Below are 14,495 nucleotides of genomic sequence, written 5' to 3'. Positions count from 1 at the left end.
ATCCTTACATCCCCCTCAGCGTTTATGGACCTGACCTGACAGCATCGAACCAGAGTGAGACTCTTTTTTTTTTACAGGGCAAAGTACAAGGCTCTGAATCAAACACCTGACATACTTGATCAGTTTAAGAGGTTGGTTGATTTGGAAATCGTTCATTTGAACCCTGAAGCTGTAGTACATTATTATTTACGATAACCCCATTAGATTATAAGACCCCAATAATTTCCCGGCATCTCCTTTAATTGATAAATTAAGCTGAAAAAAAAAAAGGAGGCTGATGACATATTAGATCATTCTACACTGGTAGGAAACAAGACAACAAGACAGGGCCATAGTTGTTTACTCTCATCCTTGTGATGTTTTATGACTACACTCTACGTGAAGTTTTAAGAGATGGAGGGTTCAGAGAAATGATGTCATGGCGTAAACACAGGTTCTAGGGTCTTACTTTATATCACTCTCCCTGATCCGACTCTCGTCCAGATCCTCGATGAATTTTTCCCCTTTCATCCAGTAGATGAGTGGACTCACATCTCCACTGTAACCGAAGAACGCTCGACAGGTAAGGTTCACGGGACTGCCTGTAAAAAAGAAAGAGCAAGCACTTACGTTACTGAGCGGTTCGATAAATACAAATGCAGAAATGCAGCTCTTCAATCCAGGCCCTGGAAACAAGACAAGCCAAGCGAGACAAAGTTATGAGCGCTTCAAGGACATCTTTGATTACCATTATGGCTGAGGTTTTTTTTTGTGAGTGTGCTGTTTACAGTGAATCACCTGAAGGGAAAACATAGAGGGACTGTAATCAATAGAGCTGTTTTTTTCATGAGTCACATTTGCCTGTTTCAGTTCTTAGCGATGATATAAGCTGTTCGTGTCTATAATGTACATAACCTGGTCCCATATGTGAAATACATCTATTTCTGTGTGTTTTTTTTGTGAGTGTGTGTGCGTGTGTGGGTGTGTGTGTATGCGTGTGTGTGTGCATGTGCCTGTGTGTGTGTGCGTGGGTGTGTGTGTATGCGTGTGTGTGTGCGTGCGCATGTGCCTGTGTGTGTGTGCGTGGGTGTGTGTGTGTGTGTGTGTGTGGGTGGGTGTGGGCGTGTGTGTGTGTGTGGGTGTGTGTGTGTGCGCACGCCCTGTCAGGTGAAGGAAAGAGTGAAAGTTACAATGATGAAAGCAGACAAGAGTTTAATGAACTGAATAATGTTGGGGCGTGGCCACCAGTGCAGGATAGTTCATTTCAGCAGGCAATTTATTAACTGCATCCAAAAGAGAGCAGGTACACTTAAACATACACACACATATACTGTACATGTATACCTTATCGTCACCTACGTCACTGCTTCATATAGTGTGTCATGCAATACGTTTTATGTATTGGTGATGTGTTACATTCTGCGGTTCTCTTGGATTATTCAAAGCTCACACAAACATGACAGAAGCTACACTTTCCAGGTCTACACTTGCTTGGTGCTTGGTGATGTGGAAAAAAAAATAAAAAACAGTATTTTTTCTTTCTTTTTTCACTTGTCAAAGAGACAAGTTGAAATTTCTCAGTCTTGCAGTCTCTACTAGACTGAACTCTCTCTCTCTCTCTCTCTCTCCCTCTCATATCCAAAACAGCAGGCACTGCATATTACTATTCTCTTTAGGACTGCGAGCAGGACAAGGTACAAAGGTTGGTTTTGTCAGAGCACTCTGCAAAGCTCAGAGAGGATTTAAAGCATTGGGATAACTACAGATCCTCTGAGTTACATACAACTACAACCTCCAGGGGTGTGGGTGTGGAAGGATGAACAGATAGACTCAGAATGAGGGTGACACAGAGAACGGAATGACAAGGGTGTAATCTGACACACCCCAAGAGACACATTTACTCTCTGCTGTACTTTTCTCCTTTCTCAGCTGATTTTTTTTTTCTTTTTCTTTTTTACGCATCTCTGGCGTGTGTCAGGAGAAGAGATGTAACACTCCATCTCTCTTTCTCTCTATCTCTCCCACTCATTTGCTTTTTTTTCTCTCTCTCTCTCTCCCTGTCATCTCCCTCGTCTCTCTCCCTGGAGACAGCTTTCTAAATCCTGTTCTGTGTTGTGACGTCTGTCTGTAGAGCTGGGTGTTGTAATCCAGCGGGGCAGGGGTGCTAAGTAACGAGGTAAAGGTACTTCGTCACTGTACTTAAGTAGTATATCGCCGGATTTGTACTCTTAGTGAGTATCAAAAACCTGAGGAAAATGCATTTTCCGCTTAACTACATCTATAGAGAAATGATAAGCTTTTTTACTCTGATACAGGTCTTTGCTGCTCACTATTGTTATTGACAGCTGTTGTTACTTGCTTGTTTTTGCATGGTCAGTAATAATCCGCTTTTTTTTTTTTTTTTTTTTTTTATTGTGTGGTAGTCAGTGGAACAGACAGCCCCAAAAGACTTGGATGCAAACATACAGGTGCAGAATCGTGTGTATTCGTGTGCCTAGCTCATTGGCCTGGACTGGCTACAGTAACTGCCCTACCATGTACTCATCATCGCCCATCATCGCCAGTGTGAGTGTCTTGGCTGTCCAAGTAGTTCCCATTTCAGATAGTTCCAGAACTCTTTAGCTCCTTAACTTCAGTGGAAAAATCCCGGCGGCCACCTACTATGTCAGCACAGATAACTATCCAAAAGTAATGTTTACCCTTCTTGGTGCACAAAACGATTCATACAGGACAAAGTGCCTACTTTGTTTAGTACAGGACGGGGAAATAAGTACTTTCAAGAATTTGGCATCAAATCTCAAGAGGGCTGTGCTTTGTTTGTTTCATATTAATTGCATGATGTTTTCTTTTTTTTTTTTTCATCTTATACTTTTGAAATCTTGAGTACAACGAAAAGTTCAATGCTTTAAGACTTTGAATCGAGTTGTTATTTTATTGGAAATCTTGCACTTTTACTGGAGTTCTTCACTTATGGTTTTATCTTTACTTCAACTAGAATATAATATCTAAATACTTCCACAACCCCTATCCAGTGTTGTACCACAAACAGTTGAATAGAGCCATATTGCAGAGCCCAGTGGAACCCCACGAGAGTCTAAGAGTAACAAATAAACAAACAAACAAACAAACAAACAGCAGAGTGCCGTGCAGATTCTTGCTGCCTGCGCTAACCCCTGAGGTTACACACAATACCTCTGATAAGTAACACGACCAGGAAATAGTTCAGCAGCAACACCTCAAGCACTCCAACAATAACCTCCAATGACCTCCTGATATACAACATCATATACACGTTACTTAGAATCTCTTAAAGACATTCATGAGCAGTGTAAGTGAGTATGTCAAAGAAGTCATGGTCTCACTTCATCATTTAATCTTTTCAAAGCAGTGGTGAAAGGACCGGAAGGGGGAGAATCATTTAAAAGGATAAGACCGCCAAATTGCTCAGAGCTAACACCGACCAGTATCAAACACAAACAAAGCAAGGAGGCAAGTCCAAATTTGCCTGGATATTGGAAGGTTATAATCATAATAATAATTCTGCAGTGTTAAAGTGTTCATGTAATCTGTGCCTCGTTTATCTGTTCTTTGGTAGATTCAAACAATGAGGTCTGCAGTTGGAGATAAGATTTTGCAAGGAATCTTGACTTTCAAAAAGAAAAAAAAAAAAAGCAAGTACCATTTGTTCTTTCAAGTGAGTATTTTCCCATAGCCTCAAGACATTATTGTGTTGGCGTAGTTGAGTAAGGAAAAAAAAAAGAAAGAAAAAGAAAAAAAAAAAAAAAGGAACAGATAGAGAAAATGTAAAGCCGAAGGAATGAGGACTGTTTATTGTTCCTTTCCAAATGATCCATTTGGCCTTGTAAAAGTTTCTGAACTTGACTTGTCAAACAAAGTCAGCGAGAAACAGCTCTGTTGGATGAGCACAATCATCCAAAACATGTCATTTCAAAGCTCATAATGTGTACAACACAGGGTCTACTCTGCTTAAAAGGGCATGGAGAAGTTCTTTTGTTATCCTGCAGAGGTCACTATGGAGCCACAGAACCCAACAACTGTCAACCCTCTGAGAGAAGAGAAAGAAAACAGTGACAAATCCAAATGTGAGAATCTACGCTCAACAAACACCTCTTCTCCTAATCGTTTCTTAAGTGAGGAAATTATGTGTCAACATCTTCCACGGTTGCACTCTACCTAAAAAATAGCGCCATGTCTGTGTCACCGCTCACATCCTTACACAGACAAATAACCTACTGCATAAAGATTAGCTTCAACCTGCTATTAGTCAGCAAAGACAAAAATGGCAATGAGTCCTGCCTTTTAGCTGACTCTGAGTGGGGTGCGCTCTCCCATATCATAGTAAAATATGGTAATCTGTACCACTTGGCTGAAACTCTCTGCTTTGCAGACAAATGCATAGCGTTTCTTACACTAACAGCTGGACACCAGGGATGCATTTAAATCCCAACCCCTGGTCTGGGTAGCCCAGTTCTAATGCGATTGTCTGTTCCCCCTTTTTCTCTCCCCATCCTCTTATCTTTCTCTGCCTTTCTTAAGCCTCTCTTCGTCACAGTAAAGGGGGGAGGGAGGGGGGGTGGCGGCGGCGGCTGCGGTGTTGGCAGCCGTTCCTCTGGCGTGGAAAAGCCCGGCAGTCAATGTTTCTCTCTGCCGCCAGACAGCCACGCGGTAGATATTAAAACACTGGGAATGTTACAAAGAGAAGGGATTACATTCAAATGCTCTCTTTTTCGTTGCCCTCACTCAATGGGCCTACATTTAGGTGCTCATTTACTGCGTTAAGAAAACATGAGACAGTAAGGGGGGCGCTGGGGAATGGAGAAGCTCACCTCTTATCAGCGTCAAGAAGCAAGGGATCAGTTCAAACACAAATGGTTTTTTATCTCTGGCAAGATAGAGGGATAGGTAGGCACTGATGTGGAGGAATTTGCTCTAGTCCACGGCTTCAGTGGAGGAGGTCCACTGAACAGATGTGCTGTGGCTAATCTTTTTGTATATGTATGTAATATTCATCTTTTATGTTTATGCTGTTTATCTGCTATAGAGGAGGTGTGTCCTAAAAACACAGCTCTGTGTTCTGCTAATTACAGGGATGAGCAATTCCAGTGGGAATTTAAGTTTGGAATTTCAACGAGCTTATGTAATACGGGCGAGTCGGAAAGCAATAACAGCAAATGGATGAAACATTCCTCATTTTTTCCCCCTTATTTTATTTTTGGGAGGGTTTGGAATAAATTAAAATTCCCATAACTAGACTGCTTTTGCAACTCAAGTCCAATTTAAAATGAGAGGACTGTGTATATGAAAGTCGTTATGGCCTGTAAGATCGCAGTAACAAAAGTTGCATCATTTTTCCTTTTATTCAAAGATGAAGGCAACTTTCAATTAGACAATTAATCCTAACCAATGACAACTCAAAGACAAAGGCTGCTGTTTCATGTGTGCAGTTGTCCTGGTGCTTTAATTCTATATGTGATACTTTGTGTGTGTGCGTGCGCGCGCGCGCCTGTTCTCACATATAGACGTGTATTTGATCATCTGGGCATGTTCAGAGGCTGATTTGGAATATTCTGGTGAGGTTAATCAGCTCTCTCTACAGTGTTAACTAGGCTTTGTTTCTTAATTTCTCCATTCGTTCTCCACTCTGCTCCTTCTTATACTTTTCAATTAACAAATAGGCAATTCAAAATTGCCATATTTGACGCTATTCATACAGATCCTTTGTGGAGGATCATCCAGTTGGCCAGAGTGCCACTTTGTTCATTACGACGCTGTGTGGGTATCTGTGGTAACAGAATGCCACAGCTGAATTACTGAGTCCAATCCAATCTCTACGCAGGCATATGCGCGTGTGCTTATGAGGGTTAAAGATTGTAGACGCACATGAGACAAAGTCAATACGTTAATCTATGTTTTTATTTCCTCTCCACAGTCAGAGCAACAAGCCTCATCCCCTCCTCCACAGAATTTGACATCTCTCTCATCTTCATAATAATGATAGAAATGATGATTTTCAAATCTGAACATTTTCTGCAATTATGATGGTATCCAGTCTGAGGATGAATGCATGGAAAACCAATGAGATTCTACCCAGATTATAGATGGACGGGTGCCTTCATAGAGGGCTGCAATTGATTTGCCGTATGCTGTATGGATTGGTAAAGTCACAGTAGGTGTGCCAAGAGGGAGACGTTTGGTGAAATAATGCATTCTTTGTAGAGGACCAGCTGACATTTAGAAAGATCAACAGGCCCTCCTCCATTGGTATTTCAACAAAGAAATGCACTCAGACTCTGCGGGCACACAGCACATTGACAAACGCAACATTAGCTGCAATATATCTAAAGCGTAGGAGAGGAACAGCACTGACTTGTTACAAGGGCCAGAGCTTATTGTCATTAACCTAATGAAGTACCCTCATCCAGCTTAAACAAACAGGCCATACTTTTCAAACGGACTATAGTGAACCGGTGACTGATGTATTGTGACGTTTTGATGAGTTGAAAAACAAGGATTTCCTTCTTTAATGACAGTGAAATTATTAGCATAGAGTTCCACTGACATGCATAGAAATCATGTGGATCTCTACAGATGATTTTGGACTTGAAGAAGGAATGTCATGCATTTTAATGGGTGCGAAAGAACATTTTTGTATAATTGTATTATATGCTAAAAAAAAAAAAAAAAAAAAAATAGCATGACTGTGTACAAATGAGTGTGGTTTCTAAATTAGACTGACTGACTACAGAGCACGTATAGAGTCTGAACTGATATTATGAAACTTTCGGAACCTCATTAAGGAGTATGGGCGTTGTAGTGATGATGAATGTGTGTGTGTGTGTGTGTGTGTGTTTGTGTGTGTGTGTGTGTGTGTGTGTGTTTGTGTGTTTGTGTTTGTGTGTGTGTGTGTGTGTGTGTGTGTGTGTGTGTGTGTGTGTTTGTGTGTGTGTGTGTGTGTGTGTGTGTGTGTGTGTGTGTGTGTGTGTGTGTGTGATCTACCTAATTTAGAACGGTCCATTACCCATACTTGTCTCCTTTTTGCACAGCAGCCACCACAGGCTGGAAACTCAACTCTCTGACCAGCCAAATGTCCACCCACGGGAACACGGCCTGTTGGGGCTAATGTGGATCAGATGGGATCTGCTCCCTGAATCCGAGGCATCAGGGGCACCTCTGCGTAAGGCGGCGCTCGAATCGTGCGCTCTGCTTTATTGTGTGTTCTTGGCAAATCGCATAAGCTCTTCCTTTAAAAATGAATTGTTGTGTGGAGGATGCGCCTGTCTAAAAATTTTCTTAATATCCGAGAAAATAACATCCTTTACCTATCTCCTTTCTTTTCGTGGGATTCACAGAATTACTGTGCTCTTTTTAAATTTTTCTTGATGTCTGCGGCTGATCTTTAGAGGAAATAACATGAAAAATAATGGAGTTTGTGCATTCCCAGTTTTTCTTTGTTGAGCTTAATTCAGTCCAGTTCCAGTTTAATGGGCATTATTGTTCTTCTTTTTTTTTTTTTTTCTCCTCTGCCGCCATAGCAACAAACCGTTCTGGGATTAAATGCTGAGTTGAATCCTGTGGGTTCGGTCAAGCTTGCAGGGGCCGTCTCCCCCACAGAGACCCCCATTAGCAAGCCTTTTAAAAGAGCTATAGAGACGCAGCTTGCAAGAGAACACAGTCATCAGAGAGTCTAAGCAGAATGACGCTGCTGGGTTCTACCGCAGTCCGCTGGGTCGGCCCGGTCCCTCCCCTCAGGGCCGGCAGTACTGACCGCTGACACGGTGTACACGGCCCAGCAGAGCGAGAACTGGAGACTGCCCGGCATCGGCAGGCTGAACGTGGGGATCTTGCTTCCTGTTCTTGGGAGTCCATTTTAATGAAAGACAAGCTCAGGGGTAGGTGTGTTTTTTTTTTTCCCCCCCCCTGTTCGTTCAGGGCTTTGGACATAGCGTTGCGGATCAATGTGGCACGTGATGGGAATGTCTAGGAGACCAAAAGAAAGGCCCTCGATGACCAACCAAGCAGAGAAGCCCAGGAAAAAAATGGTACTCCTTTATCCCTGGAAATCCCTCTAAAGGAAAGTGGAATTATGTTTCCCCTCCTGTAGAATGCCTTTGCTTCAGGATGTGAAAGCGGACCAACATGGGCTTGTTTGGTCATTAGAAACAAATGCATGTGCCGACACCCTTTCACAAAAACGGTCTCATAATCTCCCACCTCTCTCTCTTTCCCCCGTTTTTCCTCACACATAGTCCCCCCCCCCCTTTCTCCGTCTTTTTCTCTCTCTGTGGTCTCTTTAACACCCCCCTCCCCTTTCCCGAAGCATTCCTGGAGGAGAGATTGTGCAAATATACAACACCTTTCCATTATGGATGCACATTGCTGCATGTGACAAACAATGGGGACATGTGGTGCAATGGCCTTGGTGGCTGTCACAGCTCAGAGAAAAGGGTAGTGCTCCTGTCATATCAAAAGCTACAAAAGTTTCAGACAGCACTCGAACAAACTGCCCTTGATAAAGCTGCATTTTTAGACAACTCATGATTAATGTCAACAGCCGCAGAAAAATAAAACAAAAAACAAACAAAATCAAGAAAAAAACAAAGGTCTTGATTCAGTACTAGGTCAGACACCATGTTCTGCTTGTCCACGTTAACGACGCACTTAAACTAGCACGCACAGTATTAAGCTTTCATAGACAATAATGCAGTTGTTGATGTGATCATGCACCTTTTGACTTCTTCACTTTACAAAATAGAAGTTGTTGGTAATCTTTTATTGTCAGACGGGGATTTTTGCCATTTTCCTCATAAACACTCATTTGGTAACTCCTCACCAGCTGGAAATCTCACCTACTGTCACATAATCTTACCTACTACCTACTCCTCCTTTGTGTGACATTTGTGTAACTATTTAATTCCACTAACACACATCAGAGTTTAGAGCCCATTCAACTTTATAGATGCGCTTTATGCCTGTGCAGTGTGTGCTGGTGGAGATGGAGAATTCAGATAACCTTGTGCTTCTTAAAAAATAGCTTGTCTTAAAACCAAGGCACTTAAGCCCTCTCAATCCATTTAATTAAAACAATACAATAAATTACAAGCAATGCTATCAAGGGGAAAGTAAACAGAAAGAACCTAAATTATGACCTTGCGCAGGGAACATTTTAAGCGGGTAACGTGGCGCATGCATAAATTTAAAGGCAGGAAGTGCTGACCTGTCAATCACTCCCGTTTCCCAGAATGCAACGCGCAATTCGAGTGTGAAGTACAAGTGTGTATTTCATGGATGAAAGGAGGACCAAATTGCACATTTACTTCTGTACCACAAACATACAGTAATGTCCTCTTCAGCTAGCGGTGTACTCCAGCGACTCTCTGGAGGAGGAAACGAGAGGCTAGAGCAAGCGATAGATTTTAGCCATGTATGAGGTGACTGCAGAGGAATTGCGCTAAACCTGTTTAATCTTCTCGATGACTGACACACTTCCGTGGCAGCAGCGAGAAGCAGCACTTCAGTACTCTCCCTGGGTCTGGGAGCTTCAAAAGATCTCAAATCCATCATTTCTTTTATTCTCCCCTTCCAAATCCCCCAGGCATCACAGATTTCTGCATGATTGCTAGTGCAGGCTCTCTTTTCAGACCCTGTTAATCGTTTCTGATGAGCCCTTGACAGAAAAGGAGAGGAGGAGGACAACGTATGTGTGTTTGGGTGAGTGAAGGTTGTGGGGGTTGGGCTGAGAGCGTTAAGCATAGGTAGCTATACGTGTCCAAGAATGATAAGTTTTCATCACATATGCAAGGAGTATGTTCAAAATGTTAAGTTTGTGTGTGTGTGTGTGTGTGTGTGTGTGTGTGTGTGCGCGCTTGCGCGCTCGTGTGTGTGTGTGTGTATGTGTGTAGGCATGCGCATAAGACAGAGGTGAACAGAGTAAAGGCACAGTCTGCATATTGATTCAGTGTCTTTGCACTCTGTTCTTATTAGACTCCCCCTCTCTCTCTCTCCACTTCTTCTCTCTCTCTCTCTCTCTCTCTCTCTCTCCCCACTTCCTCTCTCTCTCTCTCTTTCTCTCTCTCTGTAGGTAGCAGTTATGCAGACCCATTGACTGACACGTTTCTCAATCACTGCTATAGTATTTGCATTCATAATGATGGTGGCATGATGCCGGGGCAAAGCGGGCTGTCAGCTGCAGGCTGACTTATCTGAGCAGACCTGACGTAACTCTGGCTGACTGGCCCTGACAATAAAATTTCACCAATGGCCCTGTCACAAAAAACAGCAGTTTTAATGTCAGCACTGACATGGGCTACCTTACTGCAACACTTATCCAAATTGACTCGCTACCATTTGGAGTCACATTTTTAAAATGGAAGAGGGAGAGGAGACACTGCTGAGGATGCTGGCAGGCTGCAGTTTATGGTGATGCAGAGAATGCTGGGATGCATCCTGCTGATCAAGGCCCTCAGCAGTACCACAGGAATGAAGCTCCATCATGCTATGTGTCCCACAATATGTATTTATTGTGGTGCATGTATGAGTCATCCTATATAAATACAAAACCTTTATCTACAGTGTAGCATGTCAGTGCAGAGTGCACACTTGTAATGCAGCATATAAAGTATACGTGACCAACGGAGAACAATTCTGAAATATCCCATTAAAATGTGTTTATAAAGTTGTTGCTAACTCTTACATGCAACATTATTTTCAAAACCCATTGTTCTGCTAAGCGCTTCATTCGTGTGATCGAGTATCACACAGATAATGGGTTTAGAGAGAAGAAAAAAAGAAAGTCTACTGCTTCGCAGCCGAACCTTAATAAAACACACAAACAAACTAAAAAAAACAAGTCCTGTAAAAATGCTGTATAGAAGAATGGAAGAGTTGTTATTTGGAACTTAATCTGTCTCTGGATGGAAGGCTACAAGGCTTCTGCTCGCAGGGAATTACCGGAGATTTCTGGGAAAAGCTTCTGGCAGCGGTTTCCCTGTCGTGTTATTAGCCAAGATGCGCAATTCTCAGCTGTGGTGCTTAACGTGACAAGATATGTCTTGTTTTTCCTAATGCTGGACAAGGCCCCAGTGTCTGAGTCTGCACTGCAACACTGGAGCAAGGATTACAGTAAGGGCTCCCTATTCTTTTCTTCCCTATTCCGTTTTTTTTTTTTGGGGGGGGGGGGGGGGGGGGTCGTTGTTGTAGAAACGTTTCTTAAACCCTTTAGCGATCTTCAAACAGCTTGGTAGGCAATGTCATATCCATGGTTTCTCTATGGCAACCGCAATGGATCAAAAAGGAATGGAACATATCGGTTTTCTTTTTTTCTTTTTTAAGAACCAGCAGAGGAAAAGCGGAATATTGCGAGGAGTGTTACATTTAAAAGAAGCTGTATGCTGGTTAGACTGGTTTCAGAACGCTTCGGAGTAGACTCTGACCTTCTATGGCACACAGTGCGGTAAGAGCCCAGGGCTGACAGTGTGAAAACAGGTTCACAGTAGTGCGAGCAGTGACCTTCCATACATAAGCTGTAGGGTTTTGCTCAGAGCAAACAGATGGCTTCCAACAATGTGAACAGCCTGTAGATGGTTGAGAAATGTGCATGTGCACATGCCTTGCCTGTGTGTTTGGGTTATGTGTGCGGTGTTTAAAACATACAAGCGTGTGTGGACGCTATTAGCATATGGATGTCATGACTGTGTGGGGATGGAGCGGGGGGGCGGGGGGGGGCTTATGCGTTTGAAACATCCTTCATTCTTCAGGTGAGGTTTTGTTTTTTTTAAGCTTTAGTTGGAAGGGTAAGAAATTGACACGATAAAGCACTGAAATCATACATAGTCCTTGGGGTGGTTCTTGGCAGTGGTTTTGCATACTGGGACATGCCAATTTAACCCTATGTTCTATGCTCCTCTTTTAAGTTGGTTTGCCAGTGTCTGCCAGATGGCTAAATGTAAATGTAAATGTAAATGTTTGCTGCATTTAAAGCAGTGGGCTGATGGTGGAGTATTGTTTTTTAGTAACTGTGATGTCTTTGTGCATTTCTGCTGGTGAGTAGTAGGCCTATATATGCCCTGGGAAGAGTGAATGTGTTTGTGTGTGAGAGAAGCGGATGTTTTTTTAAGACTGCATATGTGTTTGTGTGTGTGTGTGTGTGTGTGTGTGTGTGTGTGTGTGTTTCTGAGGACTATCTGAGGGCACAGTCAGGTAAGGCTCTCATCACGCATAATAGCACTCCAGCTGAGGTCTGTGCTGCTCTGCTCAAAGGGCCTAACCCTCAGCATGGAACACTAGGTGAGCTGGAGGATTAGGTAACACTGTAGCGTGTGTGTTTGTCTCTCCCTCTCTCTCTTGTCTCTCTCTGTGTGCGTGCATGCATGTGTGTTTGTGTGTGTGTGTGTGTGTGTGTGTGTGTGTGTGTAACCATATGTGTCTCTGCATGAGGCCTACTGCTGCAATTCAGAGAGAAAATTAAGCTGGATTTTACCATTGCTCTAACAGTACCTGAGCAACGTGACAGTTTTTTCTTTGACCTGGTAAAAGGCCACGCCAGTGACATTCTATTTCCAAAAAACACATATACTAAGAATTAGGAGCTTGTCTCCCTGTGATAATTTAAAGTGAAAAACTCACTATGTTAATCACTTTCCCTGACACACTGGGCAGACCAGTCATGGGCTCATTAAGTAGATTAAGTTATTTTCTTTTAATTGGGCTCTCATCAGCACTGTGGACATGATCTATAATCTCCCATTCCTGAAAATGAACAGAATAATAAACAAACAGAGCAGATTTGTGTTTATCTGCAAGAGTTCTCTGAAAGCCTCCCCTGAATTCCACATGTTTGGCTCACTTCCAGGTAGTGCATGTGTTTGTGCGAATGTGTGTGTGTGTGGGTGTGTGTGCGTGTGTTTGTGTGCGCGCATGTGTGTGTGTGTGTGTGTGTGTGTGGACGCGTGCATTTGCCCATGTACAGGCCACACTGCAGATAAGGTGAGCCCCCTCCTTACTTGCACCACAGTCCCATCAGACTCCCCTTGATAAACAACAGCAGCAATACATAATATTCTCAATTACTCCATGCATTTACATCTCATTACAAATACAGCCCTTCTGAATGGTAATGTGAATGCGTCTAAGCCTACATGCACACAGAGAGAGAGAGAGAGAGAGAGAGACAGAGAGAGAGAGAGAGAGAGAGAGAGAGAGAAAAAAAGGTTTGTTACAGGAGGGCTGGCTTATGGCACTGCCTCCCAGCCTGGATGTGACCAATGCCAGGACTCAGACAGCAGATCCGCTGGATCACTAGCCATGGTGTAGGGCACTGGGCAGAAACGTGCTGCCTCTGTGTTCTGTGGGCTTCGTGTCGTGCCAGGCTACTATCCAGGCGCTGGACGTACATCACACAGCCCACATCAGAGAGGCAAAGGGTTGAAGGAAAGACATGCCAGAGACACAGACATTGCCAGATCCCACTACCAGTGGGCGCCTGTGAAACGCAGGCTTCTCCTCATGTGTCACCCGGCGAAGACGGTCGGTATTCGATGAAACTTAAATTTGTGGCCATTCTGAATGCTGAGAACTCACAGTACACATTTATGCTGAGCAAAAGGAGACACTGAGATGATTGAGGTTCTCATTTCAATGTCTGCGAGTTAAGCTTGAACTCAAATGAACATAAATGGACATACCAGACACAGACAAGCCCTGGCTATTTTAAAGTAAACGACCTTGAGAAAACCCAGGATCGTTATGACCGTCGCTTGAACGATGGTCGATTGTCAAACATGCTGCAATGTGTTGTCGCCGAAGAAAATTAGATTGAGAAAGAGAGAGAGAGAGAGAGAGAGAGAGAGAGAGGGGAGAGAGAGAGACAGAGAGAGACAGAGAGACAGAGAGAGGTAGAACCCTCAGGGCTCAATATAATGGTGTTAAGAATAATGAGGTGCTGGAAAAACCAAACAGATCGCTGCTATAAATAGAAGTAACATTAAATTCACTTAGATACATTCAATGTTTGATGTATAATAGTTATTTCAATAAACAGGTACATTAGTACAGTTGCATGAAATACCGACACTTCTTTTAAAGATTGTCTCAAAGCAATATGGAGAACCATCATATGCATTACTTAAAATATTCACAACACTTTCTATATAATGAACAATCATCTGTTCAGTCATCTGCAGTTACTGATGATACCATAATAGTGCTTCACTATGATGAATGCAAAGCGGTGATTGTTGGCTGAAATTAGTGCACAGTACAAGTATTTCACACAGCTCTGGAGCAACTTTGTTTAACTGAAGGGTGAAAAACATCGCCCACTAAGTGTCTGTCTGCTGATATGAACATATGTACAAAATGAAGAATGAAGTTATTTAATAAAAGCATATTTAAAAAAAAAAAAAAAAAAAAAAAAAAAAAAAGAAGAAGCCCATAAGCTCACATCTTAGAAAAGGGCCTGACAGGTTTGGATCCAAGTCTTTTATGACTCATCCTATCAT

General features: G+C 42.8%; 1 protein-coding gene across 1 annotated transcript in view; it reads right to left on the bottom strand.

The window, feature by feature from the left end:
* The window catches only part of il1rapl1b (interleukin 1 receptor accessory protein-like 1b), a 184,665-nt gene that overhangs the window by 21,044 nt on the left and 149,126 nt on the right, over nt 1-14,495 (bottom strand). Inside the window, exon 6 of the mRNA XM_030771900.1 lies at nt 449-581. Coding sequence (XP_030627760.1) covers nt 449-581 — 133 coding nt within the window. The remainder of the gene's footprint in view (nt 1-448; nt 582-14,495) is intronic.

Source organism: Chanos chanos, chromosome 4 (assembly GCF_902362185.1).
Source record: "Chanos chanos chromosome 4, fChaCha1.1, whole genome shotgun sequence".
Taxonomy (NCBI): Eukaryota; Metazoa; Chordata; class Actinopteri; order Gonorynchiformes; family Chanidae; genus Chanos; species Chanos chanos.
This window is presented reverse-complemented; position numbering and strand designations above follow the sequence as displayed.